The 23,110-nt window shown below is 36.6% G+C and overlaps 1 protein-coding gene across 8 annotated transcripts in view; it reads right to left on the bottom strand.

Annotated features, from left to right (window-relative positions):
* Nucleotides 1–23,110, bottom strand: part of RAPGEF6 (Rap guanine nucleotide exchange factor 6) — a 194,972-nt gene that overhangs the window by 34,868 nt on the left and 136,994 nt on the right. For all 8 annotated transcript variants that reach the window (XR_006605373.1, XM_004737410.3, XM_004737414.3 and 5 more), the window contains 3 exons: nucleotides 17,075–17,232; nucleotides 9,291–9,531; nucleotides 6,962–7,345 (listed from right to left, as the gene is read on the bottom strand). Coding sequence is in view for 7 of the 8 variants with exons in the window: in XM_004737410.3 (XP_004737467.1) it covers nucleotides 6,962–7,345; nucleotides 9,291–9,531; nucleotides 17,075–17,232 (783 nt within the window). In the remaining variant the exon portion in view is untranslated. The remainder of the gene's footprint in view (nucleotides 1–6,961; nucleotides 7,346–9,290; nucleotides 9,532–17,074; nucleotides 17,233–23,110) is intronic.

Genomic DNA, 23,110 nt, shown 5'->3' with positions numbered 1-23,110 from the left:
ACTTCAACTAGGAATTATCTGTAACTCCCAAACACATTAAAAGGTTGACCCAAAACAGTCAAAGTTAAATAGGGGAATGGCAAATGCTCGAAAAGAACTTCTGTAGCTGAAGGTCTCAATGAAAGCTGGTCAAGTTCTCCAAAGCAGGTAACTCACCCTGAAGGCAAGACCACCACCCTCCTTTTTGAAATAACACAAAGGAATCTATAGACATAGAATTAGGTGGGGGCTGGACCATGTTCTTTACCAGGGAATGCCGGATAAAGTATATATAGCTACAGTACCTCGATAAGAAGCAGTTAAGTGGTGAGACTGGATAAAAGGTAGAAACTCTGAGTGGTAGGCAGCACTAAAGCCACCAATCTCCATGTGGTGTAAAGAAATAAAGGGTAAACAATTCACATTCAAGCTCAATTCCTGCTAGCCTGGAATAATGCCCTATATCCTCTTTCATATGAACCTCCTGCAAATACTTGGTACAGGAAAACTCACATCAAAATAAACACAGAATCTATAATGAGCAGCTACAAGGAAAAACAACACAAAGAAAAATGCTGCCACCAATCAAATAAAAACTGGGACTAATCAATGACTTAGCCATGATTTCAAATGAATTAGTAAAATAAATAAAGAGCTTAATGGAGAGATATAAAGAGCTTAAGGGAAATATGGTAGAAGGAATTGGTAAAAAGAAGTTAACTAGTGAAGTTCAGAAAAGAAATGGAACACAAAACCAATACAGAAATTAAGGCCACCCTGGAACCTACAGAGGAGGGGGGGAAAAAAAGACACTGCTACAACCTGATGCAAGTAATGTTGAGAAGAGGATTAACAAAAGCAGTTAATGGAAGTGGACAGAACTGGAAGCCCATGTTTCCAGAAGAAAAGTTCTAGCTCTCGGCTGGAGTAAAACAAAAACAACACAACAAAAAATGGAGTCTGGATGCGCTTAAGTAGGTAAAACGAATAGTTTGATTTTGCTGGCTTCACCCCTCTCCACAGGTACACAGCTGAAAGCTAAACTAGACAGCTGGTGATTTCTCCCACAGGGGAGAGGGTGAACTAGTTAAGTACATGTCTGGTTTCCCTAATTGTATAGCATGCTATCAAAGACACTAACTTCACTCTTGTTTCACAAAGCTCCAGAACATCCAATAAAGTGGGAGCTCCATGACAAGGGGTGCGGGAGCAGAACTGGAGAGTAGTATGGAAGATTCCTGGAGGACATTAAAGGAACACAGGTCCTGCTGATAGCTTCTGGACTCCAACAGGAGTCAGCCCGGGAGCCACAAGGAACATCTCACCTCTCACCTGCAGATGGCCCCAAATGACCTACTGGCACCTGCCCTGCTCCATACACCCAACTCATACCCCTACATCCTTCTTTACTCTGCTGCTGGCTCCCTGTCCAACATCCTGAGAACAAGCTCTGGTAAAGAAGGAGCAGAGATAAAAGGCCAGAGTCTATGGGCAAAGGAAAAACCACAAACTTGAACTGGAGCACCACCTTCAGGAAAATAGAATAGAATCTATTAGCAGATGACAGGGTATACTGGAGAATACAGAGAAGATAAACTTTAGAATTCTCTCACAAGAGGGAGAGGTGCCTGGGTGACTCAGTCAGTTAGGTGTCTGCCCTCGGCTCAGGTCATGATCCCAGGGTCCTGGGATCAAGTCCCAGCAAGTTCCAGGACCGTGTCAGGCAGAGAGGCTTGCTTCTCCCTCTCCCCCTGCTGGTAGCTCCCCCTGCTTATGTGCACACATTCTGTGTCAAATAAATAAAATCTTAAAAAAAAAAAGAGAGAGAGAGAAAGCACAGAGTAGATACATCCATGTAATGTCTGAGAAAGTCTTAGAATCTATAGGAAGACTGCTAAAGTTTTTTTGCCTCCCCTCACTCTAAAGACTGCTAGTAAAAACTGGGAGAGGGTTAATGCTACTTCAAAAGAAAAAACAAAAACAAATCAGGGAACCACAACATCACTGAAGTTCACAATAATCCTCTAGTTGCCAAACCCAAAGGCATGGAGAGCTACAATTTACCTGATAAAGAATTCAAAATAGCTATTTTAATTAAATTCAATGAGCTACAAGAAAATTCAGAAAGGTAATTCAATGAAAACAGGAAAATAATACATAATCAAAATGAGAAATTCAACAAAGATACAGAAATCATAAAAAAGAGTCATAGATTTTTTTAGAATGGAAGAATTCAATGAACAAAATAAAATAAAATGTCACAGAGAGCATCAGAATCAGAGTAGATGAAAGAGAAGAATCAGTGAGAATAAGAATAGCAACTTTGAAGTAACCCAGTTGGGGGTGGGAGTGGGGAGAATCAACAAGACTGAAACAAGCCTACATGGTCCACAGGCCCACCAAAAAACCCAACCATCCGAATTAGTTGAATTCCAGACAGGGGAAGAGACAGAGAAGGAGGAAAAAAGCCTATTTAAAGAAATATGGCCGAGAACTCCCCAAACATGAGATGAGATCTGGAAATTCAAGTTTATGAGGCTAACTGATTACACCATTACTTCAACTCAAAACAACTTTCTCTAAGACTCACTGTAATAAAACTGTCAAAAATTAAAGAAAAGAGAATTCTAAAGGCAGCAAAAGAAAAAAAGATGATAACCGACGAAGGAACATCCACTAGGCTGTCAGCCGATTTTCTCGGTAGAAAACTTACAGGCCAGTAGAGAGTGGGATGATATATTCAAAATGCTGAAAGAAAAAAATTGTCAACCGAGGACACTATCTGGCAACATTATCCTGAGAAATGAAGTACCTTCCCAGGAAAACAAAAGCTGAGAGTATCTATCACCATTACACCTGCCTTATAAGAAACACTGAAAGGAGTTCTTTGAACTGAAATGAAATGATGTTAAATAGTAACATGAAAAGATATACAAATATATGCCACTGTGATAAAGTTAAATGCATAGTTAAATTCAGATAACTAAAAAGAAAAAAAAAGATGTTTCTTTGACAGAGCATAAGCAGTGGGGAGTGGCAGGCAGAGGGAGAGGGAGAAACAGGCTCCCCACAGAGCAAGGAGCCCAATGTGGGGCTCGATCCCAAGACCCTGAGATCATGAGTTGAGCTGAAGGCAGAGTTTAATCAGCTGAGCCACCCAGGTGCCCCAAATTCAGATAACGCTTAATAGTGCAGTATGATCATTTCTTAACCACTTAGAGAATAAAGCTTAAGGAACAACAAAATGACAACAGCCACTAAGATGTTAAGGAATACAGAATATAAAAAGGCAAATTCTGACACTGAAAACATATAGGAGCAGGGAGTAAAAGGGTAGAATTTTGCATGTGACTGAAGTTGATATCAGCATGAAATAGTTATGTTTCATGTAAGTCTCATGGTAACCCCAGAGCAAATACCTATTGCAGACTCACAAGAGACAAGGAAAAGGGAATCAGAGCATTTAAACACAGATGATGATCAATTCACAAAAGCACATAGCAAGAGAGTAAAAATGAAAAAAGGGGAACTACAAAACAGCTAGAACTGTAACACAGCAGTAATAAAAGTCCTTACCAAGCAAACATTCTACATGTAAATGGACTGAATTCTCCCATCAAAAGGCACAGAATGGGTGGATGAATAAGAAAAACAAGACCCAACTATATGCTGCCTATAGAAGACTCACTGTGGCTTAAAAGACACAAATAAGCTCAAAGTAAAAGGATGGAAAAGATAAACCATGCAAATAGAAACCAGAAGAAAGCAGAGGATGCTTTATTTGTATCAGACCAAATGGATTTCAAGCCAAAAATGGTAACAAAAGACAAAGGAGGTCATGATATAATGATAAAGGGCCAACTCATCCAGAAAACATAAAAATCATGAATGTGGGTGCGCCCAACATTTCAGCATGTAACTATATTAAGCAAACAGTAACAGATCTGAAGGGAGAAACAGACAACAACGCATTAGTAAGGGACTATACTATACCACTTTCAGCAATGGATGAATTACCTAGACAGGAAATCAATAAATGGACCTGAACCATACTTTAGACCAAATGGACCTAACATATATATATACAGGACAGTCTTTTCACCATTAGCAGAATATACACTCTTCTCAAGCATAAATGGAACATTCTCCAGGAGATATTATAAAATAAATCACAAGTGTCTTGGAAAATATAGGAATACTGAAATAATGTCAAGTATTTTTTTCAGACCATAAGGTGTAAAACTAGGAATTAACAAGAGGAAAATGGGAAAAATCTACCAATAAAGAGAAACTGAACAACACTCCCTTGAACAACCAATGAGTCAGAAAAAAAAAAAAAATCAGAAGGGAAATAACTATCTCTCAACAAACTAAAATGGATACATAACACAATAAAACCTATGAGATGCTGCAAAAACGATTTCCAAGACAGAATTTTAGCAATAATTTTATTAAGCAATGGAAATTACCTGGCTTTTCATATCAAAAGAAGAAACTCAGCCCAAAGTTAGGAAAAGGAAAAAAATAAAGATCAGAACAGGAAGATATCAAATAAAGGCCAGAAAAATAAAAAAGATCAATGGAATTAAGAAGGATTTTTCTGAAATGATAAACAAAATTGACAAACCGTTAGCTAAACTAAGAAAAATAATGAAAATAAATAAAATATTACTACCTAATTCCAGGGAAAACTGATTGATTCGCTTGTGTCATCTCTGCTATAAAGTTAGTTTCTTTGATATACTTTAATATAAAATATGGGAAAACAAAGCAATTAATTTTACAGGAACTACTAAATATGAATAATGTGTATAATAAAACAGTCGTTAAAACAAAACAAACCTTTAACCAAATACCCACCTTGGAGCTGTCTTTCCTTCTTTCAAATTGCTTTCCTTGGCTGTAAAGACACTATCATAACTGTGGTTTTTTTTGTTTGTTTGTTTGTTTAAGATTTTATTTATTTGGGGCACCTGGGTGGCTCAGTGGGTTAAAGCCTCTGCCTTCGGCTCAGGTCATGATCTCAGGGTCCTGGGATTGAGCCCCACATTGGGCTCTCTGCTCAGCAGGGAGCCTGCTTCCTCCTCTCTCTCTCTCTCTCTGCCTGCCTCTCTGCCTACTTGTGATCTCTATCTGTCAAATAAATAAATAAAATCTTTAAAAAAAAAAAGATTTTATTTATTTGACAGAGGGAAAGAGACCACAAGTAGGCAGAGAAGCAGGCAGAGAGAGGGGGGGAAGCAGGCTCCCCGCTGAGCAGAGAGCCTGATGTGGGGCTCCATCCAAGGACCCTGGGATCATGACCTGAGCTGAAGGCAGAGGCTTTAACCCACTGATCCACCCAGGCGCCCATAACCGTGCTGTTCTATTATTTCTTGAAACTGTCCCCTATCTCTTTGGCTCAACTCTCTTCTTTACCCCTACACTCTGGATGGTCACTAGTTATGGCTCTTAAACCCTCTACTATTTATTTTTTACATTCTCTTTTTACATAGAGATCTCTCTGTGTTAATCAGCTTTTTTTTTCCACAGACTACTCCAAAACTGAGCCTCTAACTCTCACATTCTAACTCTATGCCTCTACACAGTTTCAATTTCTAGCCTTCCAAGCATGCATCAATGGAATCTTGGTTCCTTGTTTTAGACTCAGCTGTTAAAAACTCTGAAGTAAATGCATGATTCCTGCATTTTATAGGTGGAAAAAAAAGTCTTCAATTTTCTACTGACACAGTGCTACTACACTGGAGAGGCAGGACTCAGACACAGGTTCAGCTGTTCTAAAGGTTAAGGCTCATATCTGTTCAATACTCCTTCTAAAATCAAATTTTAAAAAATCACACCAACAAAAATTCCTCCTAAAGCGTCTAATTCAAGCGCACCCACTGGTTACCTTCATAAAGGAGTTTCTCATCACCATGACAGATTTATGATTATAAAGATTCCAATTCTATCTCCTGTGAGACTAGAGCAGGTCATAATTAAATTCTGTGGGAGTTATACATAGCTGGGATGAGGAGGTAATTATGCTGCAATATATAAGCACATGATCTTATAAATAGGCAAAACTATAACTACCCTCCACCTTTAAAACCTGACTTCCTTTAGGGACGCCTGGGTGGCTCAGTTGGTTGGACGACTGCCTTCAGCTCAGGTCATGATCCCGGAGTCCCAAGATCGAGTCCTGCATCAGGCTCCCAGCTCCACGGGGAGTCTGCTTCTCCCTCTGACCTTCTCCTCACTCATGCTCTCTCTCACTGTCTCTCTCTCAATAAATAAATAAAATCTTTAAAAAAAACAAACACAACTGACTTCCTTTAAGAGGAACCCCTTATCACTATACTAGGGGAGGGTCAGAAAATACATTATTACCTCAGTTAGCCAATCTAGCCAGTCACAGTGAGTCAGGGGAAGAAAGGCTTCCAGGACATATAACCATCCATATTTCCTGGACTTAGAGACCATGAATTTTTAAATTCTAAGGCCTATTGTGCTTCAGCAACAATACAACCAGATACCTCATGCAGTGTTTGATAAACAAATCAGTGCTCACCAAATGGTTGCCATTATTATCATTATTTATTGTTGTTTTTATTGTTTCAAAATTGCAATTTTAGGTTGGAGCAGTGATGCCACACTGATTTTTCAGTGCCAAATCGCAGTGAGGCAGATAGGGAAAGATGCCCGATACGGGAATCTGATGATAAAGATCACCTGTTGGCCATAAATCCCAAGAGAGTATAATCCATCAAAGGGGGGAGAGAGAAAAAAAATGGGAAGGTACTTAACCCTCTTCAGCAAAAGGAATGTTTAAATGAAAGATGTCAGAAAAAGAAAGTGAAAAAGTCACTATCACCAGAACGGAAAATTAAATCTAACAATACTTTGAAAGCCTATTAATTGGAATTTTCTTCTAGTCACTTCATACCTACGTAAAAAATCAGCTTCATGTCTAAACTATACACAAATATTCATACATACTTACCTTATTATGGCAAACATGGAATTGAAGTTCTTACATTCTCGACAATGAAGAGCAATTTTAATAAAATGCTTAATAATCTTCATTCGTTTCAGCTGATTAGATTCAGTTAAAATCTCTGAGGCAACCCAGAATGTCTCCTGGTTAACAATGTCCTCAAACTCTTTCAAGTGAGTATTTCCTGTTTTGGAATCTAATTTAAAAAGGTCATCAATGTATTCAGTAGGCTCAATATTACGAAACAAATCGAAGTCCCTCATTGACAGCTGAGTGGCCACTTCGATGGTACTGAGCTGCAGCATGGAGAGTTGGCTTTCCTTCACTAGTTCTTGAGCATCTTCATCTGAACATAAGGTTTCTGTTTCCATGTTATTTTTTAAATAATACCTAAAAGAAAAAAACTATCTTTATAACAGATTTCACATTTATAAAGAGCACTTTCTTTTGGACTGTTGTCAAAATGTGATTATACTGTTTGTCAAAAACATCAGATGTTTGTCAAAAACATCAGACTATTCAGGAAAATTAACATTGTAAATGAGAAGACAAAGAAGTTACCCTGTTGTTCCACCATTTGACATCTATTAGAGAGTAAAAATAATGTTGACAATGCTGTGAACCTAACCATTTTATGAAACTACTCACATAATGTGTCAACAACTGTGTGTGTGTTCTTAGGGATAAAGCACTAAGAGGCATAAATGAAGGAAGCTGATGCAGGGTAGGTACTATGTCAGTATTTGTTCATGGGCAGCATGAATGAACATCTGAATCAAAACTGTTTACACTTCTATTCAGAAGTCGTTCTTACACTCATTTTCTTCTTTCTCAATTCCCAGGAGAAGCAAAGAATAAAACCAGTAAAGAGGAAAAACCTCTCCACTAATGAGTTCTCCCTTCTCAAATACAAAACTTCGTTCCAGCAAACGGCACTGATTGGCAATCATAAAAGAGACCTTCATTTTCTTCTTTTTACATTAACAAATCTGTAACACTTAAAAGTTAAAGACAAGTTTCACAGCTGGGAAGTATCTTGTATAGGGCTGTTGCTGGGGATAAAAAAGGTAACATACTTGTCATGCGTCTTTTAGTTCATTCTTTTCTAATATACAATTTTTTCCCCAGCCTCAGTTTGTGACCATCTATTTTTGACTATCAAGGAACTATATCTTGTTTTCTTCTGTGTGTATACTATTCACATACCTAAAAAAACACTATAAATGTGTTGAGACCCTAGTTAATAAAATTGTATCTAACATTTATAGTGGGGGACTAACTCATTCATTCAATTAACATTGCTATGTGGTAGGTTCTACTATTATCATTCCCATTTTTTTAGTGAGAAAACTCAAGCAGAGAGAAACCAAATAACTCACTCTGGTCAGAGCTGGGACTTTCCCAGACTGCTGAGCACTCTGGCTCCACTAAGTATATCTAGCAAGGCTGAGTTCATCCATTCTCTCTTACCAGTAACCATGAGAGGTAGTCATTTTTAGGTTTCTAAGGATCTTAACTCTATATACAGAATTTAGGCTCACTAAAAAGAACATTATTCTCAGACAAAATCACCAGAGTTAACAACAAATGTACTATAGAAACAATCTTCTAGTTGATCAAATAATATTCAAAGCACATTTTTAAAAATTAGAAAAGTTATTCCATAGTCACAGTTGGAAAACTGCTTAGAAAAAGAACTGTAAAAATTATGCCCTCTTTTGCACAGAGTACATTTTAGTCATACTAAAAACAAATTTGTAACTAAACACATACATACTCAGATACATACAAAGATAAGTATCATTTGGTTTCCTCTCTAAAAAGTGGACTACACCAGTGGTTCTAAGAATCTGTTTTAGCAAGAGGGCTAAAATATTTTAGCAAATTATCCTTCCCTTCCTTCTACTTTCGAGTAGTCCTTATGAGTGCTTACACTCTGAGATTCCATTTATATAATTATGGAGACAAAGCTGAAAAAAAAAAAAGCCTACTTTAATTTTAGAGAAATTTCAATGATCCTAAGACATGATATTTCTACTTAATATATCTGTTTTTACATACAATCTTCAAAAACACATCTACATAAAAAGGGGATCAAAAGGTATAAAAATTTTCAGTTATATAATAACTAATGGAAATGAAAACTACAACATAGCAAATATAGTCAATAATATTGTAGTAACATTATGTATGTTGACTACAGTTTTCATGCTGAACACTGAGTAACAGAACTATTGAACATATTGTATACCTGAAACTAAAACACCATTGCAAGTTAATTGTACAATTAAAAAAAGATCTAGAAATAAGTACATTCACTAGTAAGCACATTCACCTTCCATTGAGCTGAATTCTATCAGCTAATTTGGAGAACTGGTCTGGAAGTCTTCTCTGTTTTATGACACCCTCAGGAGTAACAGAAACTTCACAGAGAGAATATGTGTCGGACGCACCCGTCAAACCAAATTCATGAACAGCATGACAAACAACTTCTTTAGCTGTAGTGTCTTTACTGATGATAATGTAGCAACTCTGTTGATCTGCTTTGAAAACTCTTATAACTTGATCAGGAATATCTACGTAAATACAAAAGTGTGCCTTGTTATTTTCAAGACAATTCAACTCTTCATAAAGCAATTTAGAACAAAAAGATACCACTGGACAGTGATACATACCTATCTATTTCAGGAGGTTAACAGAAGTCACTGTTGCATTTATTGGTAAATGAAGGTACCTACCTTTCCAGGTGACAAAATACTAATATATGTTCACAGAAAAACATACACAAAATGATAAACATTATGATTTGGAAGCCACAATCTTTTTTATTTATTACAAACATTTTGAGGTCATTAAATACTCTTCAACAAAACAATTTTTTTAAAATAGATTTTATTATTTGGGAGAGCTAGAGAGAGAGCACAAGTAGGCAGAGCAGCAGGCAGAGGGAGAGGGAGAAGCAGGCTCTCTGCTGAGCAAGGAGCCCGATGAAGGGCTCAATCCCAGGACCCTGGGATCATGACCTGAGCTGAAGGCAGCCTTAGCCGCTTAACTGACTGTACCACCCAGGCACCCCAACAAAACAATTTTTAGAAGAGGCATAGGACTCCGTAATGTGTATTTCATATTTTTAAGATTATTTATTTATTTGTTTATTTGACAGAGATCACAAATAGGCAGAGAGGCAGGCAGAGGGAGAAGGGAAGGAGGCTCCCCACTGAACAGAGAGCCCGATGCAGGGCTTGATCCCGGGACCCCAGGATGATGACCTGAGCTGAAGGTGGAGGCTTTAATCCACTGAGCCACCCAGGTGCCCCTTTTTAAATTATCCAAACCTTTAGTGACAGACATTTAGGTTGCGTATCTTTTATAACAACACTGTGATGACTAATACTCTCTTTCCCTGGTAGATTAACCTTTGCAGTCAATCTGATTATTTCCTCAGAGAAAATCCAGTGGGGGAGGGGAGATGGGAGGGGAGAAAGAGAGAGAAAGGATTTGCTGAGTTAGAAGGAGGGCAGGCATATTTTTAAGGTTTTTGAAATATACTGCCAAAATGCTCCCCAGAGAGGTTATAATATTTTATAATGCTAGAATATAAAGAGAGCAATTTTAATCACATCCTTACCCAACTGTTCATTACAATTTTTTCATTTTGAAACCGCTATGCTTTTCCTCCCTCTAAAAATATGCCATTATCTTACATTTCATTTCTTTGATTATGGGTGAGAGTCACTTGTTTAATGAGTAACTAATATTCCTTCTTTTTTAATACTTTTTACATTCTTTATGCTTTTTCTTACTGAATTATAGTAGATACCAACACTCAGTCTACCATACAGTGGCACATGTCTTCCTATTTTTATATTTATTTAACACAGGAAAACTGATTTGGTTAAACATTTTTTTTCTTTGGGATTTCTGCTATTAGCAGACAAATCCTAATTCAAGATATGCACAAGTAAGTAATGATTATCTCCTTCCCTCATTCTACCTTATTTTATTTTGTTATACTGCATTGGCTAAAACTTTAAAAACAATGTTCAATACGATGACCCTGGACTAATTTGAACAGAGTGTATTTCCTCCCTAATATTTCTTAATATTAATAATTTCTTGATAATAAATCAGTTACAAAAGTTTTGTTCTTTAAATTAAGAAAAATGTATTATTTGTTAGTTTTTTGGTAAGAACTATAATTGGACTGGGCGATTTTGGTGGCTCACGTAATTATATATGGTTTGTCTAGTACTATCTCATTAGCACTACATATATTAACTTTTAGAGATGAAGAAAAATGACAAATTTGTCTCAAAGCCATCTCAAGTATAATTCTGGCTAAAGGAAAGAATAATGAAAGAGATGTGGCAGAAGATAATTTCAGAGAATAAGATACTACTCTGAGCTCATGGGACAAAAAGAGACCCCCAAGACTAGAAGATTCAACTAAACAGATATGAATGCCTGGAAAACACAGTCTTAAGAGTTCTAGGCCCACTGTCAAGCTGGAAGCAGAAGTCTTCATATATTCAGTCAAGTTCCTTTCGTAAGATGTATGCACCAAATGGCCTTTCTTAATGTATGCAAATATTTGAGTCACCAAAAGCTTCTTGTTCTTATTTCCTTGCAGTGAGTCAATCCTTAGGATGCTGATGACATCAGTTCTCTACACCTACAAGGCTTAAGATTAGACTGTTTTATGATTCACTCAAATCAGAGATGCTTTTCTACTCTTGGCTAGAAAATGTTTTCAAGCAGAGGGAAATTCCAAGAGAAAGATACTGGACAAAGGGTTTCATTATCCCCTTGAACTCTGTATAAAGAGGTCAAACAACTAACTACTGTTACCTGTACTGTCCCCATCCTCTACAAAAAAAGGCCTCAGTTATCTGGGGCTCTAGTACTGGATCAGTTTACTAGTTTTTTTTTTTTTTTTAGATTTTATTTATTTATTTGACAGAGAGATCACAAGTAGGCAGAGAGCCAGGCAGAGAGGAGAGGAGGAAGCAGGCTTCCCCCAGAGCAGAGAGCCCGATGCAGGGTTCGATCCCAGGACCCTGGGATGATGACCCAGGCCAAAGGCAGAGGCTTTAACCCACTGAGCCACCCAGACACCCCAGTTTACTAGGTTTTTGCCAGCAGGATTGGCTAACCTTGAGGCAAAGGGGAGATGCTCGGATCTCTTTTATTAATTTCTCCAGAGAAATTTATTCACAAAGACAGATTGGGAATTTGCACATATTTCATTTTCTCTTCTTTTACTTTCAAATACTAATAACATCTGGGAAGGAACTCAGACTTGTAAAACAACAAACATCTTGCAAAACAGTGTAAAAGAAAGTCATACTGTTAAAGCCATTTGTTTCCCATGAGAAGGCCAAACTGTTACATAATGACATCATGTAAGAGGGATCTGGACATCATGAATGGGTACCCCTAGAATAGATCCATAAAAGGGATTATTCAAAGGGCACCCTATTACCTAAATCCTGATTAATTTGCCAAGGTAATAAATACCAATCTGGAAAATGATTTGTAAAAATAATGGAGGTAAACATTTCTTTGCACTGTTATCGGCGTCATGGTAAAATTTTGTTTTAAAATTGTGACAGTTTATGTCATCATGTTTGTTGTTAGAAGGGCGTATGTGTCAAATGTAATACTTAACACAGGTAAGATAGCAAATGTTAAATGATCAGATGAATGGTAGACATGACATTAGAATAAAATTGAATCAAAGCAAAATGATTTCAAATTTTAGGCATGAAACTAAAATGCACCTAAAAATAAAACCCCATAAGGAAAAAAGAGACATTTAAAAAGAATCTTGAGGACTAAAGCATTTATTAATCTTATTCCTATTTCATTAAAAAAAAATCTTAGGTAATAGGTAAATGATTTAAGAGAAGAAATCTCCAATATCTGGACTTTCAACTCAAAGGCAGAATTTCTAGAATACTAACTATAATCCTCCTGATTAAAATAAAGAAATAACATACTTGAAGGATCCATGTATTCACCCCAGTAATAAAGAAGGGACTATTTAAGTAATATTATGATAAAAACAAAACCAAAGACTGTCTCTTAGTCATACTTTAAGTTGTTAACTGCCAATTAAGTACTTATGGAGTGCCTATTATGTGTCAACAGTATTTAAGCGATGAACATACAGAAATAAAGGAGATGGGACAAAGTCTCTGCTCTCGGGGACTTGCTTATATTAGACAAAGTGGTGGGTTCACGGAAAGACAATCCACATCGTGAGAAGTTTCACTAAGAAAACGCAAGGTAGTGGTACAATGGTAGAAATCAAGGATTAGCACATTTGTTCTATAAAGGGCCAGACAGTAAATATTTTAAGCTTTTCTGGGTAAGAGGCAAAATAAGATGATATTTTGTAGGTACATATATAATAAAGGAGAAAATAAATTTCCACAAACTCTTTGACAAAAATTCAGTATTCGACAATAGTGCAAACATAAAACATGGAAAGATAAACACAGAGATTTAGGCAACACTGTAAACACTCACCAAAAGGGGACTGGTTAAACAAAATGCTACCAGCTGTTTAGTAAACTGTGGAAGAACAACACATTCTGAGGTAGAAAAGTATTCAAGGTATATTGCAGGTGAGATGGGCTAAGTAGAAGAAAAGTATAGCATATAATTTGGGGTGAAAAGGGTGGTGGACACATTTTATGTGCACTGAAATATCTGGAAAGATATATGAATAAACAACCATTAATTCTAGGGAGTGGAGACTTATATTCTACCCTTTCTCAGATTTTTAAAAATTTTATGTTCTTTAAAATAAAAAATTAGTTAAAATAACTCAGACTTATAATACTGAATCTGAAAAAGTATTAAGTAATAAAGAAATCAAATAAAAGGTATGTGCTACTAATGAAAAAGAAGCAAGAAGTTCCATAAGTACACTCAAAAAAAAAATTCGAGTTTTATAATCCTTTTGGCCATACTCTGAGATCTTTTATGCCTAATCTAGTATTTAGGTCAAAAATTCCTCTAAAACCTATGTAAGTTATAGAGCAGCTTGTATACTCTGATTCTGTAACTATAAAAAATTATGTATTCAAAGAAAATGTTGAAAAGAATACACACCAGTTTACACTGGTAAGCTTGTAGATTGGACAGAAAAGTTCTGACTCTTATTTTATTTAATTCTGTATCACATGACTTTTTTAAAATAATAAAATACTACAAAGAAGTTTAGCAATGGAATATCACAGTCTTCAAGATACTTACAGTAAAAAGCAATAGCTGTAGGCAGCAAAAACAAAGCAAAATCACAGAAGAGTCAGCAATCAAAAGCAAACTACTTTTAACAGTTCTGTAGCTTTGACCCTACTTTCTAACAATTTTACTCAAGCAGCATAAACATAGCTGAGATCACATCAGACTTGACTCATGTCACACATGTGCTGCAATATATACACATGACATGCACAGCTAACCTAAAATTTGGCGCTGTCATATATAATTTAAGGAACTGATTTTGGAATCAATTGGTAATGTGTATTTTATTCAACATAAACAGCACTGTAAAAGTGCTTTCATAAAGGTGTACATTTGGGGGCTTAAAAATATAATTTATAAGTCAAATACCGATCTTATAGGTGTTTTTTTTATATTGCTGGTACGGACAAAGGCTGCAGACTTAGTCTGCAGATGGACCTTCTTTGAATAGAAGTCATAAGAGCCTCAAAAGTTTTCAATGAGTGAGCTATGCAATCAGTTGAATTGACTAGCACTTCCTCCTCAGAAATTTGAATTTCACTGCAATGGAGCCCAAAGTTTCTAAATTTTCATCAATTCCAACTTCTTCCCTTTGTTGCTCCAGCCAAATCCCCAAATGACTGCTGTCCTTTCCCTACAACCATCCCTTATTTCCTTACCCCCATTTCTAGATATGCCACTGACAAAAAGGCAGCCAGGAACATCACATTTTATAACATACCATCTTATGAAAGTATGCATACTTAGATTTTTTTTTTTTAAAGATTTTACTTATTTATTTGACACAGAGAGATCACAAGTAGGCAGAGAGGCAGGCAGAGAGAGAGGGGGAAGCAGGCCCCCCGCCGAGCAGAGAGCCCGATGCGGGACTGGATCCCAGGACTCTGAGATCACAACCCGAGCCAAAGGCAGAGGCCCCAACCCACTGAACCACCCAGGCGCCCCTAGATTGTGTTTTGGTAGTGTAAAAATATTTCATTTGTGAACATACTGCTGCAGGACACACACATAGACATGAAAATAAATTCCCGTGCTCCTACTGGAAAGCAATATAAGACAGACAATGAAAATGTGCTAAAGATTTCTAGGAAAGGAGGGACTGCCTTCCCACATAAGGTAACATTTGAACTCAGTATCACAGAACAAGAAAAAGTTCGCAGGATATGCAGGGAGAGAACACCAAAGGTGGCAAAAAGCACAGGAAAAGAAATCACAGTTATGAAGGCACATGTCCCACTCAGGAAAGACAGATGGTGAGAGTGGGGAGAATGGCAGAACAGCAGGCTAGAAAGGGGATTTACAATCATGCTGTGAAAACTGGACATTAACAAATATTATGTTATTGTCGTAATGTTACAAATCCGGGGCTGAGACTCTGCAAATCATATTCTTCTTTGCTAACTAGACACCTTTTAGGTTATGCCAAAAACCGGCACCAAAAACAAGTGTTGGGTTAAAGAAAGAAAAGACTTGCTGCTTTATGTTTCTTCTTGTGGGCTTTTTCTTCCTGTACCACCCCAGCAACACTTCACCCTATGGTGGCACTTCTTTCACGTACCAGAGGAAAAATCCAGTTTGCGCTTCCTACCTTTGTGATACCTTAGTGCTTGCTTCTTTACCATTGTAAGTAAATAGTTAACTTTATACCTTGACAACAATCCCTTTTACTAAATTCTGAATAAGTATCTGGAGAGGTTTCTATCTTATGACTAAACCTTGACTAATACAAAAATCACTAGAAATTCCTAAAGCAAAGTAATGACTCATTAGAATCTTTGTTCTAGAAAGAACATTGGCAGTCATGTAGAGAGAAAGATGTGTCAAAGACAGATAATTGGGGTTAGTCCTTGCTAACAGTTAAGAGGCAATCGAAATTAAAAAAAAACAAAAACCCAATGTACAGAATGAATTTCATTGAACTGTATTTTTATGTTATGTCCAATTTTAATTCAAGTTGCTAAAATGAAACATAAACCTTACTATTACAACTTACATTCTTTCCTTTTGAATACTGAGATTCATGTAATTGAGTTTCCTCCCTTTTGACACAAGCTATTAGGAGCTTCAGCATGAAAATTAAAGCCAAATCACAATGTCATCAATCTTTGCAGAGCTACCTTTTTTGTCTACTCTCCTTGGACCAAATTACACATCTCAGTTTTAGTTGTATGTGTCTTTTACATACCATTTTACATTTCATTTGAAATGAAAGTCAAATCCTTTCAAGTCACAGATATGCAAATAATTCTCAAAGTTTTTCTTCTTAGTAATGAAATGTTGTATTATACTGTTAAGTGGCAATTTCTGCCGCTGGGCTTGAATAGATGCAGGAAAATTAACTTAATATCCCACACAATGTTTAAACCCCAAATCTGAACACAAATGAAAAGATGCTATAGTATATTTAATTAACAATACGTGACAATAAAACAGCTTTAGCTTCAGGTGCTGCGGGAAAAAATCAGTGTTTACAAAAAATTACTAATACATTTCAGTATGTCACAGAGGAAGTTAAGTGAGACCACCAAAATTACAATAGATTCACTTATTCTCTTTCACATCCTGGACAACCTGCTTCTTAACTGAGCAGCATCCCGCTGCTCTAAAGGCTACCAAAAGACACCTAAATGTAATCCCTTTTCTATGTACTTCTATTTCATATTGGAACAAACACCATTCTGGCTTATGCAGAAAGATACAAAGTTCTCTTTAGATTTTTGCAGTAAGTCATAACTTACTCAACATAACTCTTGAGATAAGAGAAGACAGATTTAAGCAAATCTACCATTTGATACACAAGACACAACCACCTCGTTTGTCCCTTTGGCACCAATAAGGCTATATGAAATCACAAATAAAAATTACCTGAAGGATTAGAAAAATCCAACATGCTGGTGGTCGGTTGCAGGAGATCAGGGCTGCTAGATGAGAGTGTTCCAGGAATAGGCATTATAGCCAGACTGTGCCTGCAGTGTCTTGTTCCCACGATGCTGTCGTCCTGTGAGTGGCTCAGGCCTCCGTCACTTCAAAATAATGGCACATAAAGTATTTAAAAATTCTTAATGGTTTCTTTTCTCTGTATACACTTGAGGCATAAGACCAATTCAAAGTGGTGACTTAAAAAATTATATAAGTATATTACAGCAATTAAAAAATGGGATAACTATATTAATGAAGACACTCAAAATTTACTTACACTAAATTTAACTTACACATCTAAGTAGTTTTACATCATAAAGAAAGTCATGCTGAGTTTCTATTGGTTTTGATAGAGAAATTAAACCTGAATGTTTGGGGAGCCTTTAAGATCATCCAGTTTTGGTGGACACTAATATATCCAACAACGTATAACCACACCACAGCAAAGTTTGCACTCGCAAATAATAGGTTGGTGATCTTCTAGGCAAAGCATGAAGTTGGGTCTAAATTTAAACCAAAAAACCCAGCAGGTTGTAGAAAACAAAGGGACCAGGTCCAAGTGACAAAATAATAGAGTCTTTAAACATATGAACAACCTGAGAACTGCCCAAACCAGCGATAATGTGGAAAGGTAACAGGAAGATGGAACACAGAAGAACAGTGAACACTGGGTACATGTGACAAGTAGAAAGACGAAAAAAGAGGACCAGAAATCAAAACAGAAGAAAAGGAGTTTTATAGTCTTTTAAATTTATTCTAAGGACATATGATTTCTTGCATGATATCTCGTATCTCAAGTCTAATTTTTTGGCTATTCCCTAGATGAGAGCATCACAACCACAGCAGAAAGCAAGTCATTTAAAGTTAATTCCCTTCAAAGGTTTCAGAAATATCAATTAAATGGCCAAATTTAAGCAAATAAAACACCCCTCTTTTAAGATACTTTATAAAGTATTTATTTTTTTATTTTTATTTTTTAAAAGATTTTATTTATTCATTTGACAGACAAAGATCACAAGTAGGCAGAGTAGCAGGCAGAGAGAGAGGAAGGGAAACAGGCTCCCTGCTGAGCAGAGAGCCCGACTTGGGGCTCGATCCCAGGACTTCAGGATCATGACCTGAGCCCAAGGCAGAGGATTTAACCCACTGAACTACCTAGGTGCCCCAAAATACTTTATAAAGTATTCTAAAGCCACCTGCGTGGCTCAGTTGGTTAAGCAACTACCTTCACTTCAGGTCATGATCCTGAAGTCCCAGGATCAAGATCCACATCCAGCTCCCAGCTCAGCAGGAAGTCTGCTTCTCCTTCTGACTCTCCCACTTCTTGTACTCTCTGTCTCATTCTCTCTCTCCCAAATAATAAATAAAATCTTAAAAATAAGATAGTTTAAAGGTTGAGAAGTTAGCGCCCCCTGGCTTTGGGACCTAGAATCCAATATTCCTGCCTGGCTTCAGAGGGTACAGCAACCTCCTAGGCCTATTTTCTAGGCTTCTAAGGAAGCACAGAATGGGCAAGGCCTGCCACAGTGCACCTGTACCTTCTCAAGCTCCAGAGAACTCTCGGCATGAAGACCAGCAAAGTGGAGAGAGAGTATCTTCTTCACTTGGGAAGTCAATATAAGGTCTAGCAACGCCACCCTGACTCCACACCCCAGCATTTCATTCATTATAGATACTAACTACATTACTATCAAATGACCTTATAATAACCCTGTGTGCCTTTGAAAAGATTTATGGTTTTGAATTGCTGCTTTTAATGACATTTGTTATACTTAACAAGAAAAATACTTTAAAGGTGTTACACAGGCAGCTCTAAATCCATCTAAGAGAAAAAATTAAAAGAAACCCAACTCTGTGGGACGCCTGGGTGGCTCAGTGGGTTAAGCCACTGTCTTCGGCTCAGGTCATAATCCCAGGGTCCTGGGATCGAGCCCCAAATCAGGCTCTCTGCTCAGCAGGGAGCCTGCTTCCTCCTCTCTCTCTGCCTGCTTGTCATCTCTCTCTGTCAAATAAATAAATAAAATCTTTAAAAAAAAAAAAAAAAGAAACCCAACTCTGTCATTTAAACTTTACATACATACCCCAGAAAGTCCTACAAAACAAAGGATTAATGAAACAGTCCTATACAAACACAGTACAGCAATGAAAAAGATTTCCATTAGAATAATGAGCAAAATACCATTTTTTTCTGAAGGTTAAACCAATCCTTTAGGTTAACATTAATTCTCATCTATGTTTTATTCAATGTAGTATTCTACCCAGTACCTGCCATACAAACAGGGGTATCAAAGAACACTTACCTGTTACCATGAAATGGATTAAATGAGTGATAGGGGATACATCCAGAATACGTTAGGAGTAGAAAATAGGACTTAGGCAGATTAGGGAACTATGCCAGATGAAGAGCGGAGGACAGTTAAATAAATAAGCTAAAGGACTGCTAACAGCCACAGAAGGAAGAGAGAGCTAGGACAAGCAAGACTGCACAGGAGTCAGGGAAAAGCATGAAGACATGGAAAGGAGCAAAAGTAAGTGTTTTAAGAGCCAGCTATGCATGTAAACTTGGGTTATTAGCTACGTGACCTCAAGGAAATTTCTTTCTGTTTTGGACCTTTGGTTTCCTCATCTAAAAATGTGACTACTACTCCCCCAGGGCTGCCTTAAGGATTAAATTAGGTTATGTAGGTGAATATTTTGGCACAGAGGAAAATACAATTCCAATTTTTAAGAAGAAGTAGAGTACTTTTACTAAAATTAGAACAGTACAAACCTAGAAAGGATTTTAAGCAATTTGTACTGAAAAACAGAGAAGGCAGCATGGATACAACAAATGCTACAGAAACAGGAAGTGTTTACCTGGGAGAGAAGGCAGTCTCATCTGACAGAACTAAGGCTAAGGAAATACAATATCTGATAGGATATTAGTGCTTATGTTAAATTGGTTCCTTATAATTTGGTGTGTGTTGCTAAAGATCGGAGCTAAATGTTTTAAAGTTAGGTATGAGAACAAAAGGAAGGTGGCTTCCACAGAAGCTGTACTTACAGCTTTGATGTAATTTGCAACAACTTAAATTATATGGAAAATAAATATTTTTAAATATAATAGGCTTTCTAATTTAACTGACTTTTGAAAACAAATCTGCTTATTTTTTAATACAGAGGTCCAAGTAACTGAATCCAAAGGAGCAAACTGTTAAAAGGTTAGCTGGTCCTATTAATAATCACAGTAGAGGGACGCCTGGGTGGCTCAGTTGGTTAAGCAGCTGCCTTCGGCTCAGGTCATGATCCCAGGGTCCTGGGATCGAGTCCCACATCGGGCTCCTTGCCCTCCGCAGGGAGCCTGCTTCTCCCTCTGACTCTGCCTGCCATTCTGTCTGCCTATGCTCGCTCTCGCTCACTCTCTCTCTGACAAATAAATAAATAAAATCTTAAAAAAAAAAAAATAATAATCACAGTAGAAGCAAGTTAACAATGTTAAAAAGTTTTAATTTTCTTTTAAAGGGAACTGGCTCTATTAGTAGCAGTAAGAAGTAATTCACTATGGAGACTAAGAAAAGTGCATGAAATACCGTAAGTCCTTATCTTTCTTACTGATATTATTTAACATTACCTCTGCTTTTTTAATAAGCAAAGAGAGTACACCATACAGATACAATAATGTAAAGCTGGTTACAAATTCATGGTAATTAAGGTGTGAGCATGTATAAATGAAAACTATTCTAATGTTATGTACAACTCATGCCATGACATGAATGAAACAGTATCTAATTAGCAAAATATCCATGCTTTTTTGGAAGCTGAATTGATAAAGCCCATTTGCAAATAATCATGTCATTTCTTACCAAAACAGTCTCCTGAGATGATGCAGTAACAGAAATAAGATAGTTTTGAAAAATTCCTCAATAATTCCCCATCACTAAGTTTACTTAGAATAAAACTGTATTTTAGTTTCATATTATGAAACTAAAGAAGCTATGTAAATATCAATATGCAAATGAAAAATAATTCCAATACTAAAAGCAAACAAAGTATGCTGACAAAAAGATGGTGAGAAAAAATAATTTCTGATAAGCAAACAAGATAGTCTACTTCTGGGACTACTACAAAGAATAATATGAAGCTCTTACTACGCAATTTGTAATTAAAAGAAAAAACCTAAAAGCTAAGTGATTAAAAAAAAAAAGGACATCAGATTTCCTAAATCATAAAATATTCACAAGTCAATAAATACCCATTGCTATGTCCTTTCACAGAGGTTATTGAAAATGAGTAAATTTTTTCCAGTTGTAATTTTCAGAACAATTCTTTCATTTTAAAATTATGTAATGGTTAGGGATATGGGGAATTATCTATTCTTATCTCAACTATTTGCTCTTTCCTTCCTTCCTTTCATATTCTTTTGCCTATGTGACAGATGTAGATTACTCTTTCTTCCAGTATTTCTATGATAACTCTTAGAGATGAATGCTGCAATGGGCAGAGACCAAGTGCCCTTCCAAAGAGCCTGACACACAGGAGATGCTCAGGATCATGGAATTAAATTCATTGAAGTTTTTTTTTTTTCCCCCACTTAAAACATATTTAAAGGAGAAAATTTAAAAAATACAGTGAACAAGCAAGGAACAGAGAAAATTATGTATAACATCACACCCTAGAAGAAAAAATCACAATCAACATTTTCCATTCTAGTTACTTTTACAGAATATAGCACAATCTATTTAACCAATCCCTTATAGCTGGACATCTAGGGTACTTTTTTTTTGTTTAATTACAGACAATACTACTAAGAGCATCTGTATATAAATCTTCACCTAATTATTAGAAATGGAATTACTGACTAAAAGGTATGAACATTTTTGAAACCCTCGAGAAAAAATACCCAAAGGCTTTATGGAAAGTTGCATAATTTCATATTTCAACAGCAGTCTGAGCCATTTATCTGATGTTATCAATTCCTGGCCCTGACTATTCTCTTGTCAATTTGTGATGAAACAAGTGGTTCCCTGTTTTCAAAATAAATTGAATACCCTTGATTACTAATGATGCAGCACACATGATTCATGTTCTCTGCTGATTTTCCCATTGAAGTTTTAGTGATCTTTTGTTTATCTATTAAAAGTTACCTGAAAGTGCCAAGAAATAGGATACACATTCATTCTCAAAAATGCTAAGCAACCAGTTTGACACATCAGTTCTTTTTGTAAAACAGGCTCCAGCAGAAAACCTTTATTATATCTACTAAAATAAACTGGCTTTTTCTTTTTGCATTTTATAGCTGAAATTATTAGCATTTTACTACTCTGAAACATGTTTAGAAGTGATAGTTTAATATTAACTTCTGAAATACAGTATTAATGTTTGCATTCATAGCCAACAACAGTCTCCTACTGGCACAAAAAACTCCATACATAACTAAATGAAAAAGTATTTCCTTCTAAGTTATCTATTTCTATTAGATCTTTCATTATAGGGGGTACCAATATAAAGAAATCATGCTTGAAAATACTCAAATGACTGCTCCTGGCTACATTAATTTCCACACCTCCCACTGTAACCAAAGAGAATCCAAGCATAAAACCAATTCCCATCCCTGAAGGACATACTATGGAGATGAGTTAGCTGCGTGACATATGAATATAGCTGGTTGGAATCTAACACTAAAAAGCTAAAGTCAGTTACAATCATTGTTCTCTGACTCTAGAGAACACACATCACAATGCCACTGTTCAAAATGAAAACCAGTTAAAGGAGATGAATGTATTCCACACCAAATCCACCCAGGTTTCCAGCAACAGAACTCAGGGCATTACCTCCTGAGAACTTCCTTTGAAAACTCTTCTCTGGTTCTGGTCCTCCATTCATCCCCGTTTGCTCATTGCCTTCCTGCAGACTTCTGCTCATCCAAAACTGCCTGCCATCTTTACACTGTGACCTAGCCCCACTTATATCTCCGTAATTCTCATATATGAGAATAAGATTTTT

The sequence above is a fragment of the Mustela putorius genome, unplaced genomic scaffold (assembly GCF_011764305.1).
Source record: "Mustela putorius furo isolate JIRA1106 unplaced genomic scaffold, ASM1176430v1.1 tig00000145_pilon_pilon_pilon, whole genome shotgun sequence".
Lineage (NCBI taxonomy): Eukaryota > Metazoa > Chordata > Mammalia > Carnivora > Mustelidae > Mustela > Mustela putorius.
This window is presented reverse-complemented; position numbering and strand designations above follow the sequence as displayed.